The following is a 15,673-nucleotide window of genomic DNA, read 5'->3' as shown; positions in this document are numbered from 1 at the left end:
TTCACTTGAAACCTCACCAACTTTGAGTAGAGTGAGACTGTTATCTCATGTGCTTATAGGACATTCCCATTGACAACCCCAGCATGTTGATTCGTATTCAATTTGTAATCCACTATAGCCCTCAGTTTATTTTCAACAATACTACTGCCTAGACAGTTATTCCCAAGTTTGAAGATATTAATTTGATTTTTCTTCCCTAATTGTAGTACTTCGCACTTTATTGAAATTCATCTTCTTGATTTCAGTACAGATCTCCGAGGGTACATCTACCCTGCATGGCTATTTCAGGGGTACCAGAGGTATCCCGAATAGCTACCCAGCATCTATACAAGCCACGTGTTATTTCAAAATATTTTTCAAAATAACTGGCAGGCTATTTTGCAATCCCGTTGCATGAGGGATAAGGGATGGCCCAATATATTGCATTATTTTGAAATATGGCGCTGTGTCGCAGCGCCAGATTTCAAAATAAGTTGTTTTGCAATAGATTCAAAATGAGATATGCAATTTGTGCTTATTTCGAGTTTAGGATGCTGTGTAGACACACTCTGTTCTTCTTCGAGTGATTGCTCATGTGCATTCGAATTAGGTGCATGCGTGCTGCGTGCATGGCTTTCGGAGCCTTTTTTCCCCAACAGTATCCGTCGGGCCATCAGGTAGCCTCCTAGAGTGGTGCCGAAGTAATGGTGCATAAGTATGCCTGCTGGACCTCCCCTCCCTCAGTTCTTTCTTACCGCCTTGACGGTAGCTGGAGCGCTTATCTGTTCGTCCATGCAACCCAGTGTGTGGATACTTAGCATTGTTACTTGTTCTTTTACTGTGTAAATAGTTGTTAGTTAGCTGTTAGGTACTTCTTAGTTTTTTAATCCTCTCCCCTCAGTGGGAGGGTGATGCCAGGACCACTGGGGTTTAAACTTTGTGAGTCCTGTTCAAAGCCCATGCCCTGTGGGGACCCCCATGACTCTTGTCTAAAGTGTCTGGGGGAGGGCCACCTCACTGACTCCTGCAAAATCTGGATGAGTTTTAAGCCAAGGACTAAGAGGGAAAGAGATTCCCATTTGAAACTCTTACTTATGGAGTCTGCTCTCCAAGTGGCGCCGGAGAGAGCTCCGGCAGCATGGAGTGCACCGGCGTCAGTGGGCGAGGTGCCACAGGTGCCTCCTCAATCTACGGCTCTGAAGTCGTCCGAGGCACCGAGGCACAGATCGCAATCCCTGGTGCCGAAGAAGACAAAGCAGCCTAGGGGAAACTCTTTGGGGAAGCAAGGGCACGGGAGATGGCACTGCACCCAAACCCCATTAGACGATTCCCCTCTGCGACACCAGGACAAGACAACTCACCCAAAGCACTAATGAAGAGCTCCTCACAAGAAAGGAGCCCAGGATGGGGCACTCCCATATCTTTGAGGCAGCTAGAGAGCTTATAGAACTCTCAGCCTCACCTTGCCCATCTACGCAGGCCCAACTAACAGCAGCGCCGGGGGCACCATTGGCGTCAGGCATGTTGCCGGCACCGGGGCTTCAACTGGTACAGAGTACGAAGATGAACCCGACCCCCTCCTTGACACCACAGACCCTACAGGCTCCGCAAGCCCCTCTGGCACCATTGATGGCACTGGTAGCCCCGCCGACACAGGGTTCCACAGCACCAGCTTGAACAGTGCAAGGACCTCTCGGGACTGGTGCGGCTTTGCCTGCACCACAACTTATGGCACCTCCTCAGCAAGCTCACCGGGGAAAGCCCGAATCCATGGAATGGCACCGGCCTTGGCACGTGACACGATCATCTCCAGCATGGTCGGCGTCAAATTACACCTCAGAATCCAACGCTGAATCGATCCGATCAGTACCTCCTCTCATAGATCGTCAAGGTACCACTCCCAGCACTGGAAGTATCAGGCCCAGCAGACATGGCCTTGCCAAGTGCAGCCGCAGTGGCCTTTCTGGACCCCTTGGGCCTACCATCAGTTGTAGGGCTCTATACCACCCTCCCCAGGCTCGAGCATCCCACTGTCCAAGGGCACCCCACCGGCCACTCCTATGCCAGGTGCTTCCATATCGGAAGATAGAGAAAGCCCACAAAGACAACAGTTGCGCCCAGAGGCGGAGGGTGCAGGCCTCAATGTCCAGGACCAGCCAAAACCTAAACTGGCCGCTCAAGTGGCGGAGCCAGTCACTGATCAACCACTCCTGAGGGAATCATCATCCTTTTCCCCTGATAAGTCCGTAGCAGATCCTGCGCCTCCCATGTCATCGTTGGACACCAGGGCAGATCAGGAACTGCTCCGTTGTCTGGCAGCATATTTAGGAGTGCAGGCTGAGGTGATGGAAGAGGACACAGACCCCATACTGGACATTCTTTCAGCATATAGACTGGAGAACAAGTGCTAGTAATAATAATAGGGCTCAGATTTCCCTAGATGTGATAGCTGATGAATTCCTTCATCAAGTAGTTGCTGAACCAACAAGGGGGGATGCTATTTTAGATTTGGTTTTGGTGAGTAGCGAGGACCTCATAGATGAAATGGTTGTAGGAGATAACCTTGGCTCCAGTGATCATGAGCTAATTCAATTTAAATTAAATGGAAGGATAAACAAAAATAAATCTGAGACTAGGGTTTTTGATTTCAAAAGAGCTAACTTCAGTAAATTAAGGAAACTAGTTAGGGAAGTTGATTGGACTAAAGAAATTATGGATCTTAAAGTGGAGGAGGCCTGGAATTATTTTAAGTTAAAGTTGCAGAAGCTGTCAGAAGCCTGTATCCCTAGAAAAGGGAAAAAAATTTATAGGCAGGTGTGTTAGACCAAGCTGGATGAGCAAGCATCCCAGAGAGGTGATTAAGAAAAAGCAGAAAGCATATAAGGAGTGGAAAATGGGAGGGGTTAGTAAAGAAAGCTACCTTATTGAGGTTAGAGTATGTAGGGATAAAGTGAGAGAGGCTAAAAGTCAGGTAGAGTTGGACCTTGCAAATGGAATTAAAACCAATAGTAAAAGGTTTTATAGCCATATAAATAGGAAAAAAACAAAAAAAGAAGTAAGACTGCTAATTACTAAGGATGGAGTGGAGGTTAAGGATAATCTAGGAATGGCCCAGTATTTGAACAAATACTTTGCTTCAGTCTTTAATGAGGCTAATGAAGAGCTTAGGGATAATGGTAAGTTAACAAATGGGACTAAAGATAAGGAGGTAGATATTACCATATCCGAGGTAAAAGCCAAACTTGAACAGCTTAATGGGAGTAAATCGGGGGGCCCGGATAATCTTCATCCAAGAATATTAAAGGAACTGGCACATGAACTTGCAAGTCCATTAGCAACATTTTTTAATAAATCTCTAAACTCAGGGGTTGTACCATTTGACTGGAGAATTGCTAATATAGTTCCGATTTTTAAGAAAGGGAAAAAAAGTGACCCGGGTAACTATAGGCCTGTTAGTTTGACATCTGTAGTATGTAAGATCCTGGAAAAAATTTTGAAGGAGAAAGTAGTTAGAGACATTGAGGCTAATGGCAATTGGGACAAATTACAACATGATTTTACAAAAGGTAGATCGTGCCAAACCAACCTGATCTCCTTTTTTGAGAAAGTAACAGATTTTTTAGATAAAGGAAATGCAGTGGATCTAATCTACCTCGACTTTAGTAAGGCATTTGATATAGTACCACGTGGGGAATTATTGGTTAAATTGGAAAAGATAGGGATTAATATGAAAGTTGAGAAGTGGATAAGCAACTGGTTAAAGGGGAGACTACAGAGGGTTATATTGAAAGGTGAACTGTCAGGTTGGAGGAAGGTTACTAGCAGAGTTCCTCAGGGATCAGTTTTGGGGCCAATTTTATTTAATCTTTTTATTGCTCATCTTGGCACCAAAAGTGGAAGTGTTCTAATAAAATTTGCGGATGACACAAAGTTGGGAGCTATTGCCAATTCAGAAAAGGATTGGGATATCATACAGGAAGATCTGGATGATCTTGTAAATTGGAGTGATAGCAATAGGATGAAATTTAATAGTGAGAAGTGTAAGGTTATGCATTTAGGGATTAATAAAAAGAATTTTAGTTATAAGCTGGGGACACATCAGTTGGAAGTAACGGAGGAGGAGAAGGACCTCGGAGTCCTGGTTGATTATAGAATGACTATGAGCCGCCATTGTGACATGGCCGTGAAAAAGGCTAATACGATCTTGGGATGTATTAGGCGAGGTATTTCCAGTAGGGATAAGGAGGTGTTAATGCCATTATACAAGGCATTGGTGAGACCCCATTTGGAATACTGTGTGCAGTTCTGGTCTCCCATGTATAAGAAGGATGAATTCAAACTGGAACAGGTACAAAGAAGGGCCACTAGGATGATCTGAGGAATGGAAAACCTGTCTTATGAAAGGAGACTCAAGGAGCTTGGCTTGTTTACTTAAACCAAAAGAAGGCTGAGGGGGGACATGGTTGCACTTTTTAATATATTAGAGGGATAAATACCAGGGAGGGAGAGGAATTATTTAAGTTTAATACCAATGTGGACACAAGAACAAATGGATATAAGCTGGCTAGTAGGAAGTTTAGACTTGAGATTAGACGAAGGTTTCTAACCATTAGAGGAGCGAGGTTCTGGAACAGCCTTCCAAGGGAAGTAGTGGGGGCAAAAGATGTATCTGGTTTCAAGATTAAACTAGATGGGTTTATGAAGGGGATGGTTTGATGAGATAACATGAGCTTGGTAGCTAATTGACCATTATCAGTGGGAAATAGGTCAATGGAGGGATGATAGGAGTGACTATAGAGAACTTTCTGGGTGTCTGGCTGATGAGTCTTGCCCACATGCTCAGGGTTTAGCTGACTGCCATATTTGGGGTTGGGAAGGAATTTTCCTCCAGGGTAGATTGGCAGAGGCCCTGGAGGTTTTTCGCCTTCCTCTGTAGCATGGGGTACAGATCACAGCTGGAGGATTCTCTGCATCTTGGGGTCTTCAAAGTATTTGAAGGCTTCAATATCTGAGATATAGGTGAGAGGATTATTCTAGGAGGGGTGGGTGAGATTTTGTGGCCTGCACTGTGCAGGGGGTCAGACTAGATGATCATAATGGTCCCTTCTGACCTTAAAGTCTATGAGTCTATGAGATGCACCGGCGAAGCTGGCACTGCCTCTGAATAAAACGGTAGCTAAAATCATCACCAAATTATGGCAGATTCCAGCATCTATTCCACCAATCTAGAAAGGGATGGAGAGATGCTACAGGCAGTCCCCGGGTTACGTACAAGATAGGGACTGTAGGTTTGTTCTTAAGTTGAATCTGTATGTAAGTCGGAACTGGCGTCCAGATTCAGACACTGCTGAAACTGACCGCCAGTTCTGACTTACATACAGAATCAACTTAAGAACCCCAGGGGTCCCCAAATCAGCTGCTGCTGAAACTGATCAGCAGCTGATTCCAGGAAGCCCGGGGCAGAGCAATTCTGCCTGGGGCTTCCTGTAGTCAGCGCTGGTCAGTTTCAGCAGAAGCTGACTTGGGGACGCCTGGGGCAGAGCAGCTGGGGTGCTGCTGGGTTGCTCCAGTAGCGCCGCTCCTGGGTGCTACTGGACCAACCTAGCAGCACCCCATCTGCTCTGCCCCAGGCGTCCTGATTCAGCCACTGCTGAAACTGACCAGCAGCGGCTGAATCAGGACCTGGGGCAGAGCAGCTGGGGTGCTGCCGGGTTGGTCCAGTAGTGCCCAGAGCGGGCGCTACAGGACCAATCGGCAGTGCCCCAGCTGCTCTGCCCCAGAGTCCAAAACAAAAGTCTGGTCTGCTGGGGGGAGGGGAGGGAGCACACTAGCTGCGCCCCCCCCCTCCCCAGCAGACCAGGGACACGGGGAGTAGAGCCTCTGAGGCTTTGCTCTGGCAAAGCCTCAGAGGGAGGGACCCCGCCGCGGCTGCGGCTTCAGTCCGGGAGCCTGTGGTCTGCTGGGGACCATCCCCAGCAGACCACAGGCTCCCGGACTGAAGCCGCAGCCGCGGGGGGGGTCCCGCGCCTCTGAGGCTTTGCCAGAGCAAAGCCTCAGAGGCGCGGGGAACCGCCGCTGCTGCCGCTTCAATCTGGGTGCCTGTGGTCTGCTGGGGACCGTCCCCAGCAGACCACAGGCTCCCGGACTGAAGCCGCAGCCGCGGGGGGGTCCCGCGTCTCTGAGGCTTTGCCAGAACAAAGCCTCAGAGGTGCGGGGAACCGCCGCTGCTGCCGCTTCAATCTGGGTGCCTGTGGTCTGCTGGGGACCGTCCCCAGCAGACCACAGGCTCCCGGACTGAAGCCGCAGCCGCGGGGGGGGGGTCCCGCGCCTCTGAGGCTTTGCCAGAGCAAAGCCTCAGAGGCGCGGGGAACCGCCGCTGCTGCCGCTTCAATCTGGGTGCCTGTGGTTTGCTGGGGACCGTCCCCAGCAGACCACAGGCTCCCGGACTGAAGCCGCAGCCGCGGGGGGGGGGGTCCCGCGCCTCTGAGGCTTTGCTCTGGCAAAGCCTCAGAAGCGCGGGAACCCGCCTGGTGCCCCAGGTCTGCTGGAGACGGTCTCCAGCAGACCAGAGGCACCGGAGCAGCTTACGAAGGGGGCTTTCTCGCCCCGACTTCCGGGGCGAGAAAGCCCCGTTCGTAAGTGCGGATCCGACGTAAGTCGGATCCGCGTAAGTCGGGGACTGCCTGTACTTTGTCCTGCAGTCCAGGCATAAGCACCTGTACTCGCACTCCACACCGGGCTGCCTGGTTGTGCATGTGACAGTCCAAAAGGAGAGGCAGGGGCCTACCCCCAAGAGCAGAGAGCCCAAAGGTTGGACCTAATGGGTAGAAGAGTGATGAAGTGCAGGGGTGCCTGGCTGCAGGTGTCTGGTATACCACCAGAGGTACAGAGTACCATTCAGGACTTGCCCTTTGAAGGCAAGGATCTGTTCTCTCAACAGACAGATTCAAGTTTGCATAGCCTGAAAGATTCTAGGGCCACTCTTAGATCCTTAGGAATACACACACCGGCCACACCAAGGAGGTCATTTAACACGAGATAAGATCAGGTGAGACACAAACCGCGTAACATAGGAAACAATAATAACTAACGGGGGTGCCGCAAATGGCAGAAATAGGAGATGAAGACTGCTTTCCGACACGGAAAGAAATGCAGGGCCACCCCCTCCACAACAGCCCAAGTCCTTGTTTTGAGGGTGCGCACGAGGGCTTCATACCAGTCCCAGAACTCGAGCCCCCTTTTGGGGGCAGGCTATCCTATTTTTATCCTGCATGGGCCCGCATTATGTCTGACAGGTGGGTTCTAGGCCTAGTATCAATGGGATACTTTATCCCTTTCCACTGTTTGCACCCTTTGCACCCCCCTTCCCTGTCCCTCTTCAGGGACCCCTCTCACAAGCTTCTGTTAATACAAAAGGTGTTTTCACTTCTCAAGAAAGGAGCAATAGAAAGGGTCCCACAAGAGTTCAGGGGCAAAGGGTTCTACTCCCGTTACTTCCTTATCCCCAAGGTAAAGGGAGGCCTCAGACCTATTTTGGACTTGCGGGACCTCAACACCTTTATAAAAAAGACAAAGTTCAAGATGGTCACTCTCACATCCATTATCCCGTCCCTGGAACTGGGGGACTGGTACGCTGCCCTCGATTTAAAGGATGCCTATTTTCACGTTGAGATTAGGCCTGCTCACCGGAGATTCTTCAGGTTTATGGTGGGACAAGAGCACTTTCAGTTTCAAGTCCTCCTTTTTGGGCTATCGACGGCACCCAGAGTGTTCACCAAGTGTATAGGAGTGGTGGCCGCCTTCCTCAGGAGGCACAGAATACAGGTTTTCCCTTACCTAGACGACTGGCTCATCAGGGGCCGGTCAAAGGATCAAGTGAGGGAACATATAACTTTTATAAGAACATTATTCAGAGAACTAGGCCTTGTGGTAAACGAGGAGAAATTCATGTTGATTCCCATTCTATCAATAGAATTTGTGGTAGCCGACATAAACTCAGCTACAGGCAGGGCGCCTCTACCCAAAGGCAGATTTATGGCAATGGGCAGCATTATAAACGGCCTCAACCAAGCCCGAGCACCCTGGGACTCCATCCTCACAGTCCCAAGGAACATTATCCAATCCCTGTAGTGGTGGATGCAGGAGGAAGTGATGTGTACAGGAGTCCCCTTCATGACAGAAGGGCCGATGGTGAGACTGGTCACCAATGCCCCGGACACGGGTTGGGGAGAGCACATGGCAGAACATCGAACTCAAGGTATGTGGTCCCCTCTGGAACGCGAAATCCACATAAATGTCAGGGAACTGAGGGCTGTCAGGCTAGCCTGCCAGGTGTTTGTATCCCACCTGACCAATAAGACGGTCTTGTGTTAACAGACAACATGGTGGCGGTGTTTTATATCAACAAACAGGGTGGAGCTCATTCCTCTCCCCTCTGCCAAGAAGCCCTACTCCTCTGGGAGTTTTGTGTACTCCACAGTATTCATCTGGAAGCAGCTTACCTGCTGGGAGCCAAGAATGTCCTGGCGGATACCCTCAGCTGCTCCTTTGCACGAGTGGTCCTTCAAAGGGGAAGTGTTAGAAATAATATTCCAGAGGTGTGGTCGTCCCCAGGTAGACCTATTTGCCATTCACTTGAACAGGTATCCATTCCTGGGACAGGGGTCCAGATCCAGGAGGGATGCCCTGGTAAACGATTGGCCCATGGGACTCCTCTACACGTTTTCCCCATTTCCCTTGATTCACAAGGTACTCATCAAGACGAGATGGCAGAAAGCCTCAGTCATAGTGATAGCACCCATTCTCCTGGACATGCTCCAGGACTGCCCCCTAATCCTGCCACTGAACCCAGATGTGATTACCCAGGACTGGGGGAAGGCTCCCTTTGCCACCCAAACATCCAGTCCCTCCACCTGACCGCGTGGTATATCCATGGTTAACAGAGGCAGAGCAGGCATGCTTGGACACAGTAAGAGCAGCTCTGCTATTAGAGCCGCCTACTCGGCTAAATGGAAATGTTTTACTAAATGGTCCCGGGAAAGGGGGATGGAGCCCCTTAGAGCTCCTATCCCGATGGTGCTTGACTGTCTTTTGCAGTTGCGTCAGTCAGGGCTTTCCATTTGCACCCTGAGGGTTCATCTGGCAGCTATAACGGCCTTCCATCCTGGAGAGGGGGGAAGGTCGGTGTTTGCGAATCACATGGTTAAGAGGTTTCTTAAAGGAGTGGACAGGCTATTTCCACACATTCAAGCCCCAGTACCCCAGTGGAACCGTAACCTGGTGCTTACTAGAGTCATGTCCCCGCCATTTGCACCGTTAGGCACGTGCTCTCTCAGACATCTCTCTTTCAAAGTGGCTTTTATTGTGGCCATTACGTCAGCAAGAAGAGTTTCTGAACTCAGGGCTCTGACGGTAGACACGCCATACATGGTATTCTCCACAGAGTAAGGCTGCGTCCTCACCCGGCCTTCCTCCCTAAGGTGGTGTCTGCGTTCCATATGTGGCAGGATATCTTCCTACCGGTATTCTTTCCAAAGCCTCATGTGTCCCCTAGAGAGCAGGCCCTGCATACACTACATGCGAAGACAGCGCTTGCTTTTTACGTCGATAAGACAAGGCCATTTCGGAGGTAATCTCAACTCTTCGTTTCTCTAGCAGAGAGAATGAGAGGGCTGCCTGTGTCAGCACAGAGGTTATCTTCCTGGATTTCCTCATGCATTAGGGAATGCTATGAGTTGGCAGGAAAGGAGCCACGCCATATTACGGCCCATTCCATGAGAGCACGGGCATCTTCAGCTGCGTTCCTCGTGCAGGTCCCTATAATGGACATATGCAGAGTTGCCCTGTGGTTATCAGTTCATACATTCGCAGAACACTCTGCAGTCACTCAGCAGGCTAGAGGGGATGCGGCTCTGGGAGCTGTGGTATTGCACTTGATTTTATAATAGCAAGTGACGTTCTTCGACACTCCCCTCTCCAGATGCTGGGCTAGTCACCTAATTCAAATGCACATGAGCAATCACTCGAAGAAGAAAAGATGGTTACTTGCCTGTAACTGTTGTTCTTCGAGATGTGTTGCTTATGTCCATTCGACACCCACTCTACTTCCCCTTCGTCAGAGTATCCGGCAAGAAAGAACTGAGGGAGGGGAGGGCCAGCAGGTGTACTTATGCACCATTATGTTGGTGCCACTCTACGGGGCTACCTGCTGGCCCAATAGATACTGCGGGGGAAGGGGGGGAAGGATCTGGAAGTCGTGCACATGGTGTGCACGTACCTAATTCGAATGGACATGAGCAACACATCTTGAAGAACAGCAGTTACAGGTAAGTAACCGTCTTATTTATCAAGATTGCTTTGCATTCTAATTCTGCCGTCCAAAATGTTTGTGACCACCTTGGTGCTATCTGCAGATTTTATAAACATACTCCTCTTTCCATTATCCAAGTCATGAATGAAAATACTGAATAGTACTGCAGTTTCTTACTAGATATATTCTTTCAGTTTGAGAGCGAACTTTTGATCACTACTCTGGGTGTACTGTCTTTTCAGCAGTTGAGTACTCACCTTACAGTAATTTTATCCAGAGATTGTCCTCTGGGACTCTTATCAACAGCCTTACTAAAATCAAGGTATATCATATGTTCTGCTTTCTCCTATCCGGTGGACAGTACTGTCAATGAAGAATATTAGGTTGGTATGGCATTTTTTTTTAATTAATCCATGCTGATTATTCCTTGCAATCCTGCTATTATATAGGGTTATGTCTACACTGCACTAATCCGAACTAGCTGTACACCTCGTTCCACGAGGCATACAGCTAGTTCGGATAGGAAGCCTAATCTGAACTAGCTAGTCCATGCCGTGTGTAGCTGCGCAGCATGGGGTCCAACCTAGCCGGCATTTAAAAATGGCGCTGGCCGGCTTTATGCAAATGAAGCCCGGGAAATTCAAATCCCGGGCTTCATTTGCAACTCTGTATGACTACATTACCCCCCTAGTTGGAACTAGGGGGGTAGTGTAGACATACCCCCAGTGAATAACAGGAAAAGAGATGTCTCCCAGGCCACACATAGAACCCTGGTGGGCCCACCACTGTCCTACCTTATCCCAGTGAAAGTGAGTGAGGGTGGGAGAGAGTGAATGAGGGAGTGGGGACAGAGTGAGTGGGGTGGGACCTTGGAGAAGAGATGGAGCAGAGGGCAGAGTGATTTGATTTGGTATGTGTGATTAGATAGTTGTCAATCCTATGACAGTGTAACTAGAGCATGGAGATTAAATGTCAGTCTTTGTTTTATGATTTGATGTATTTAAATTTTTATAATCAAACATCTTTCTTACCATTTGTATCCTTTTCTGCATCTTCTGCTGCAGCTATCTCTACAGTCTTTTTTTTTTACACTGTCCGTCTCCTTTCCTGCAGTTTTTCTTTCTCTTTTCTTTTCCCTGTTGCCTTAGATTTTCTCCCCTCTCATTTTTCCCTTGTGCTCACTCAATGTTGTCTGTAGAGAATCTATGAGATCCTAATAAGCCTGGAGTTTAGTTTTGTTCTCTGACATCTATGGTATATACCACTTTGCATTATTATTTCAAATAATTATACTGGGAGATTTTTAAATTGCTGACTTTGTATTTTTAACATAATTGTGAATGCCCTGTTATTCGAAGGGAGTGTGATAACAATAACAGCTTCTGATAGAAACAGGTTTTATTTTTTTGGCTGTTTTTGCTGTTTTCTCCAGATGTTAACATTACATTAAAGTTCTGAGCATAGACACGTAATAGCTGTGCTGTTTGTTGTAAAGCTTACTTTTGTGTGAAATATCTGATTTGTCATATGAGAGACTGTGGGAATTTCTTAAGGCTCTAAATGTTCATGAATAATCCTCTTTAATCAAACACGCCCTCAGAACCGTTTATAAAACATGCACATGGAGAAAAGACATGAAGTAATGCCACAAAGTAATTTGTAATTTTTATCTTGCCTTTGTCCTTTTGCATAGCTGGTCAAAACAATTTGGAACAATTTGTGTTAAGGATCTTAAGAAGTGTGTAATTTGTTAATTGCATAATCGACATGCACAAGTAATTGATAAGGGTTAGCAGTGAAAGCAGTCAGTCCCAGCTCACACCAGGTCCCAGCACCAACCTCAGTATCCAAGGTTACCTGAACCTGCGATATAAAATACCCAATGCTGCAGGAAATTCACAGACCTGGAAATACCTAGTAGGTATAGCCAATTACTTGACTTTATTTGTGGTTTGATATTAAAAATATTTAAGATACCAAATAGCCAACTGTAGTCAATTTATTAGTCAAAAACAAAGCAGTACAACATGAAAAAGAGAAGTACGTTCCATTCTTTTGGCAAAGCAGTCTCTCAGAGCTCACCTTAGGTAGAAGGTCTGCTCCACAGGATGCACTGAAATATTTATACTGTAGTTGTTTCCAAGCTAAAAGAACTCTATACAGTCAGTCCCCGGGTTACGTACAAGATAGGGACTGTAGGTTTGTTCTTAAGTTGAATCTGTATGTAAGTCGGAACTGGCGTCCAGATTCAGCCGCTGCTGAAACTGACCGCCAGTTCTGACTTACATACAGAATCAACTTAAGAACCCCAAGCGTCCCCAAGTCAGCTGCTGCTGAAACTGATCAGCAGCTGATTCCAGGAAGCCTGGGGCAGAGCAACTCTGCCTCAGGCTTCCTGTAGTCAGCGCTGGTCAGTTTCAGCAGAAGCTGACTTGGGGACGCCTGGGGCAGAGCAGCTGGGGTGCTGCTGGGTTGCTCCAGTAGCGCCGCTCCTCGGCGCTACTGGACCAACCTAGCAGCACCCCATCTGCTCTGCCCCAGGCGTCCTGATTCAGCCGCTGCTGAAACTGACCAGCAGCGGCTGAATCAGGACCAGAGCAGCTGGGGTGCTGCTGGGTTGCACCAGTAGCGTCCAGAGCGGCGCTGCGGGACCAACCGGCAGCACCCCAGCTGCTCTGCCACAGGCGTCCGGAGAAAAGCCTAGTCCGCTGCGGGGGGGGGGGGGCGCGTACTAGCTGCGCCCCCCCCCACCCCAGCAGACCAGGAAGACTCGGGCGGCGGACCGAGATGCACCGCGGTCCCGCCGCCTGGGTCCTCCGCGGCTTTGCTTCCCGTCTCCCTGGTCTGCTGGAGACCAGCAGACCAGGGAGATGGGGAGCGCCTCTGAGGACGCCGGCAGCGGAGCAGCCCAGGCATGCCTGGGGTGCCCCGCTGCCCGAGCCCCCCCCCTCGGCTTTGCAAAGCCTCGGGGAAGCCGGCAGCGGAGCAGTCCAGGCGCGCCTGGGGTGCCTCGCTGCCCGAGCCCTCCCCCCCCCCGCGGCTTTGCAAAGCGTGGGGAAGCTGGCGGCGAGGCAGTCCAGGCGCGCCTGGGGTGCCTCGCTGCCCGAGCCCCCCCGCGGCTTTGCAAAGCGCGGGGAAGCCGGCGGCGGGGCAGTCCAGGCGCGCCTGGGGTGCCTCGCTGCCCGAGCCCCCCCCCCCCCCCGCGGCTTTGCAAAGCGCTGGGAAGCCGGCGGGGCAGTCCAGGCGCGCCTGGGGTGCCTCGCTGCCCGAGCCCCCCCGCAGCTTTGCAAAGCGCGGGGAAGCCGGCGGCGGGGCAGTCCAGGCGCTCCTGGGGTGCCTCGCTGTCCGAGCCCCTCCGCGGCTTTGCTCTGCGTCTTCCTGGTCTGCAGACCAGGGAGACGCAGAGCAAAGCCCCAGAGTACACGGGCGGCAGGACCGCGAGGTCCCGCAGTCCGTGTACTCTGGGGCAGCCCCGTTCGTAACTGCGGATCCGACATAAGTCGGATCCGCGTAAGTCGGAGACTGCCTGTATATCATTCAAGATTCAGTTCACCATTCGGCACCTGTTTCTTATCTTGTTTTTCTGTATTGTCCAATATCTTCCTTATCTTTGTTTTGGATACCACATTCCAGGTAGCAGTGAAATGTGGAGGCACCTCCCCTCACTATTATTCATATATCTCGTTGCTGATATGCATCTGACTGTGCCAGGAACTGAATTCAACTATTGCAAAATGTTAGGGGTACATATATCCTAGCTTGAATGAATAGGAAGGAGTAAACAGTATTCTGGGGAAAACATAATGTGATTTCACAGTTGTGCATCTTAGCATAACTACTCAGCATTCATATCTGGTATAGGTACGCTGTTAATATTATGTGCAAATACATATTAATATATTATACCATACCCCTAACAAATACATACATTGGTTAACAGTACCCTTTCCCTAATATTACTTGGGTTAAGTTTTGTGTGTACCAGGCTGCACTTAACGGTCACTTTTTAATTTTTAAATTACCAAATGTGTTTTTTGTCTCATTCCTCCTCTATATTTTTTAATAGAAGAAAATAATCACTGAAGTCAGCCCAACTGGTAATTGTCGATGTGGTAAAAGCCAAGGGCTAATTGGAAGTCTTGCATAGAGTAAAGGGGAAAGATTATAATAATATTTGATACTTACTTTGCTTTGTTATGTGTAGTACTAGCCTTTTTTGGTGATCTGAAAGAAAAACTCAGGAGAGGGAATTTCTCCTGGCCTTTTTTTTGAAGGATGAATCCAGAACCCAGAAAACAACCTGCGTAACAGGACAGTATGCTGTGAAGCTCCTTACCAGCTGCAAAAGAGAATTCCCCTCCAAAGTTCTGGAGTAGGAGCAGAGTTTCTAGGGCTCTGGTGCAGTGGGGAGGAATAGCCAATGGATGCCATGTAATGTCAGATTCTCCAAACCACTTCCACTCTCCCACACAACTTACCCAGCTGCATATTGAAGTGCTGTGTGAGTCCCTGTGTAGCTGATCTGGTCTGACATATAGTGGGTATATACACACAGTGTTGAGCTTCCATCATCCTGCTTCTTTTTGGAGCAGAACTACACCTGTTTGATGGGTAATGACCTCTGAAGCTTGGGTAATGACCTCTGCAGCAGAATATAGGGGTGATGGGCATCACATATATTAAATTCTAATTAATTCTTTATTTTAGAAATGCATGCTTTTATATGATTTGGAATTAGTAATGGGGTTGTTAAAGTTAACTGAGAACTCACAAGAGTCTCATGTTTATAATATTTTAACACAGTTTTTTTTTCTTTTTCATCTGCATTCTAAAGGCTAAATGTTGAACAGTCATTTCCATATCTCATTCTACCTTCATTATAGGAACAATAATAATCATGATTTTTTTTTTTTTGCTGTTGTTAATATCAGGTCCCTGGAGATTTGAGTCAGACATCTGAAGACCAGAGTTTGTCGGATTTTGAAATGTAAGTTTGCAGTAAATGCTGATGTGAAATTTTGTCTCTATACTAGGTATGTGGGAGTGGAGAAAAATAATCAAATCTAATATATTGCTTTCCTTAAATTTTTTTCCAATAAGTGAATCACCAGTTGGGATATTCTGTTTTGGAAATAATGCAGCTGTCTTTCAGAATCTTTGTCCTGTTTGTTTGTTTATTTATTTATTTATTAAAATCTTGGGACAGAAAAAAATCAGTTTTATGCTGCATCTGAACATCCTTTGGTAGCTTGACTCAGTTTTCAGTTGGATTTTATAGTCTGCTAATAGTTCAGCAGCAGTTGTGACCACCTAAATCGTAGTGGGAATTCCTGGAAGGGTTAATCACATAATAGAAAATTATTTCTTTCTTTTGCTTTTATTTTG

The 15,673-nt window shown here is 48.3% G+C and overlaps 1 protein-coding gene across 6 annotated transcripts in view; it reads left to right on the top strand.

Annotated features, from left to right (window-relative positions):
- Window positions 1-15,673, top strand: part of SNX29 (sorting nexin 29) — a 472,527-nt gene that overhangs the window by 240,271 nt on the left and 216,583 nt on the right. For all 6 annotated transcript variants that reach the window (XM_014577718.4, XM_089782297.1, XM_014577716.4 and 3 more), the window contains one exon: window positions 15,220-15,275. In XM_014577718.4, coding sequence (XP_014433204.3) covers window positions 15,220-15,275 — 56 coding nt within the window. The remainder of the gene's footprint in view (window positions 1-15,219; window positions 15,276-15,673) is intronic.

The sequence above is a fragment of the Pelodiscus sinensis genome, chromosome 15 (assembly GCF_052426305.1).
Source record: "Pelodiscus sinensis isolate ZL-2025 chromosome 15, ASM5242630v1, whole genome shotgun sequence".
Classification (NCBI taxonomy): Eukaryota; Metazoa; Chordata; order Testudines; family Trionychidae; genus Pelodiscus; species Pelodiscus sinensis.
The sequence above is the reverse complement of the archived record's forward strand: the minus strand, read 5'-3'. Positions and strand labels throughout refer to the sequence as shown.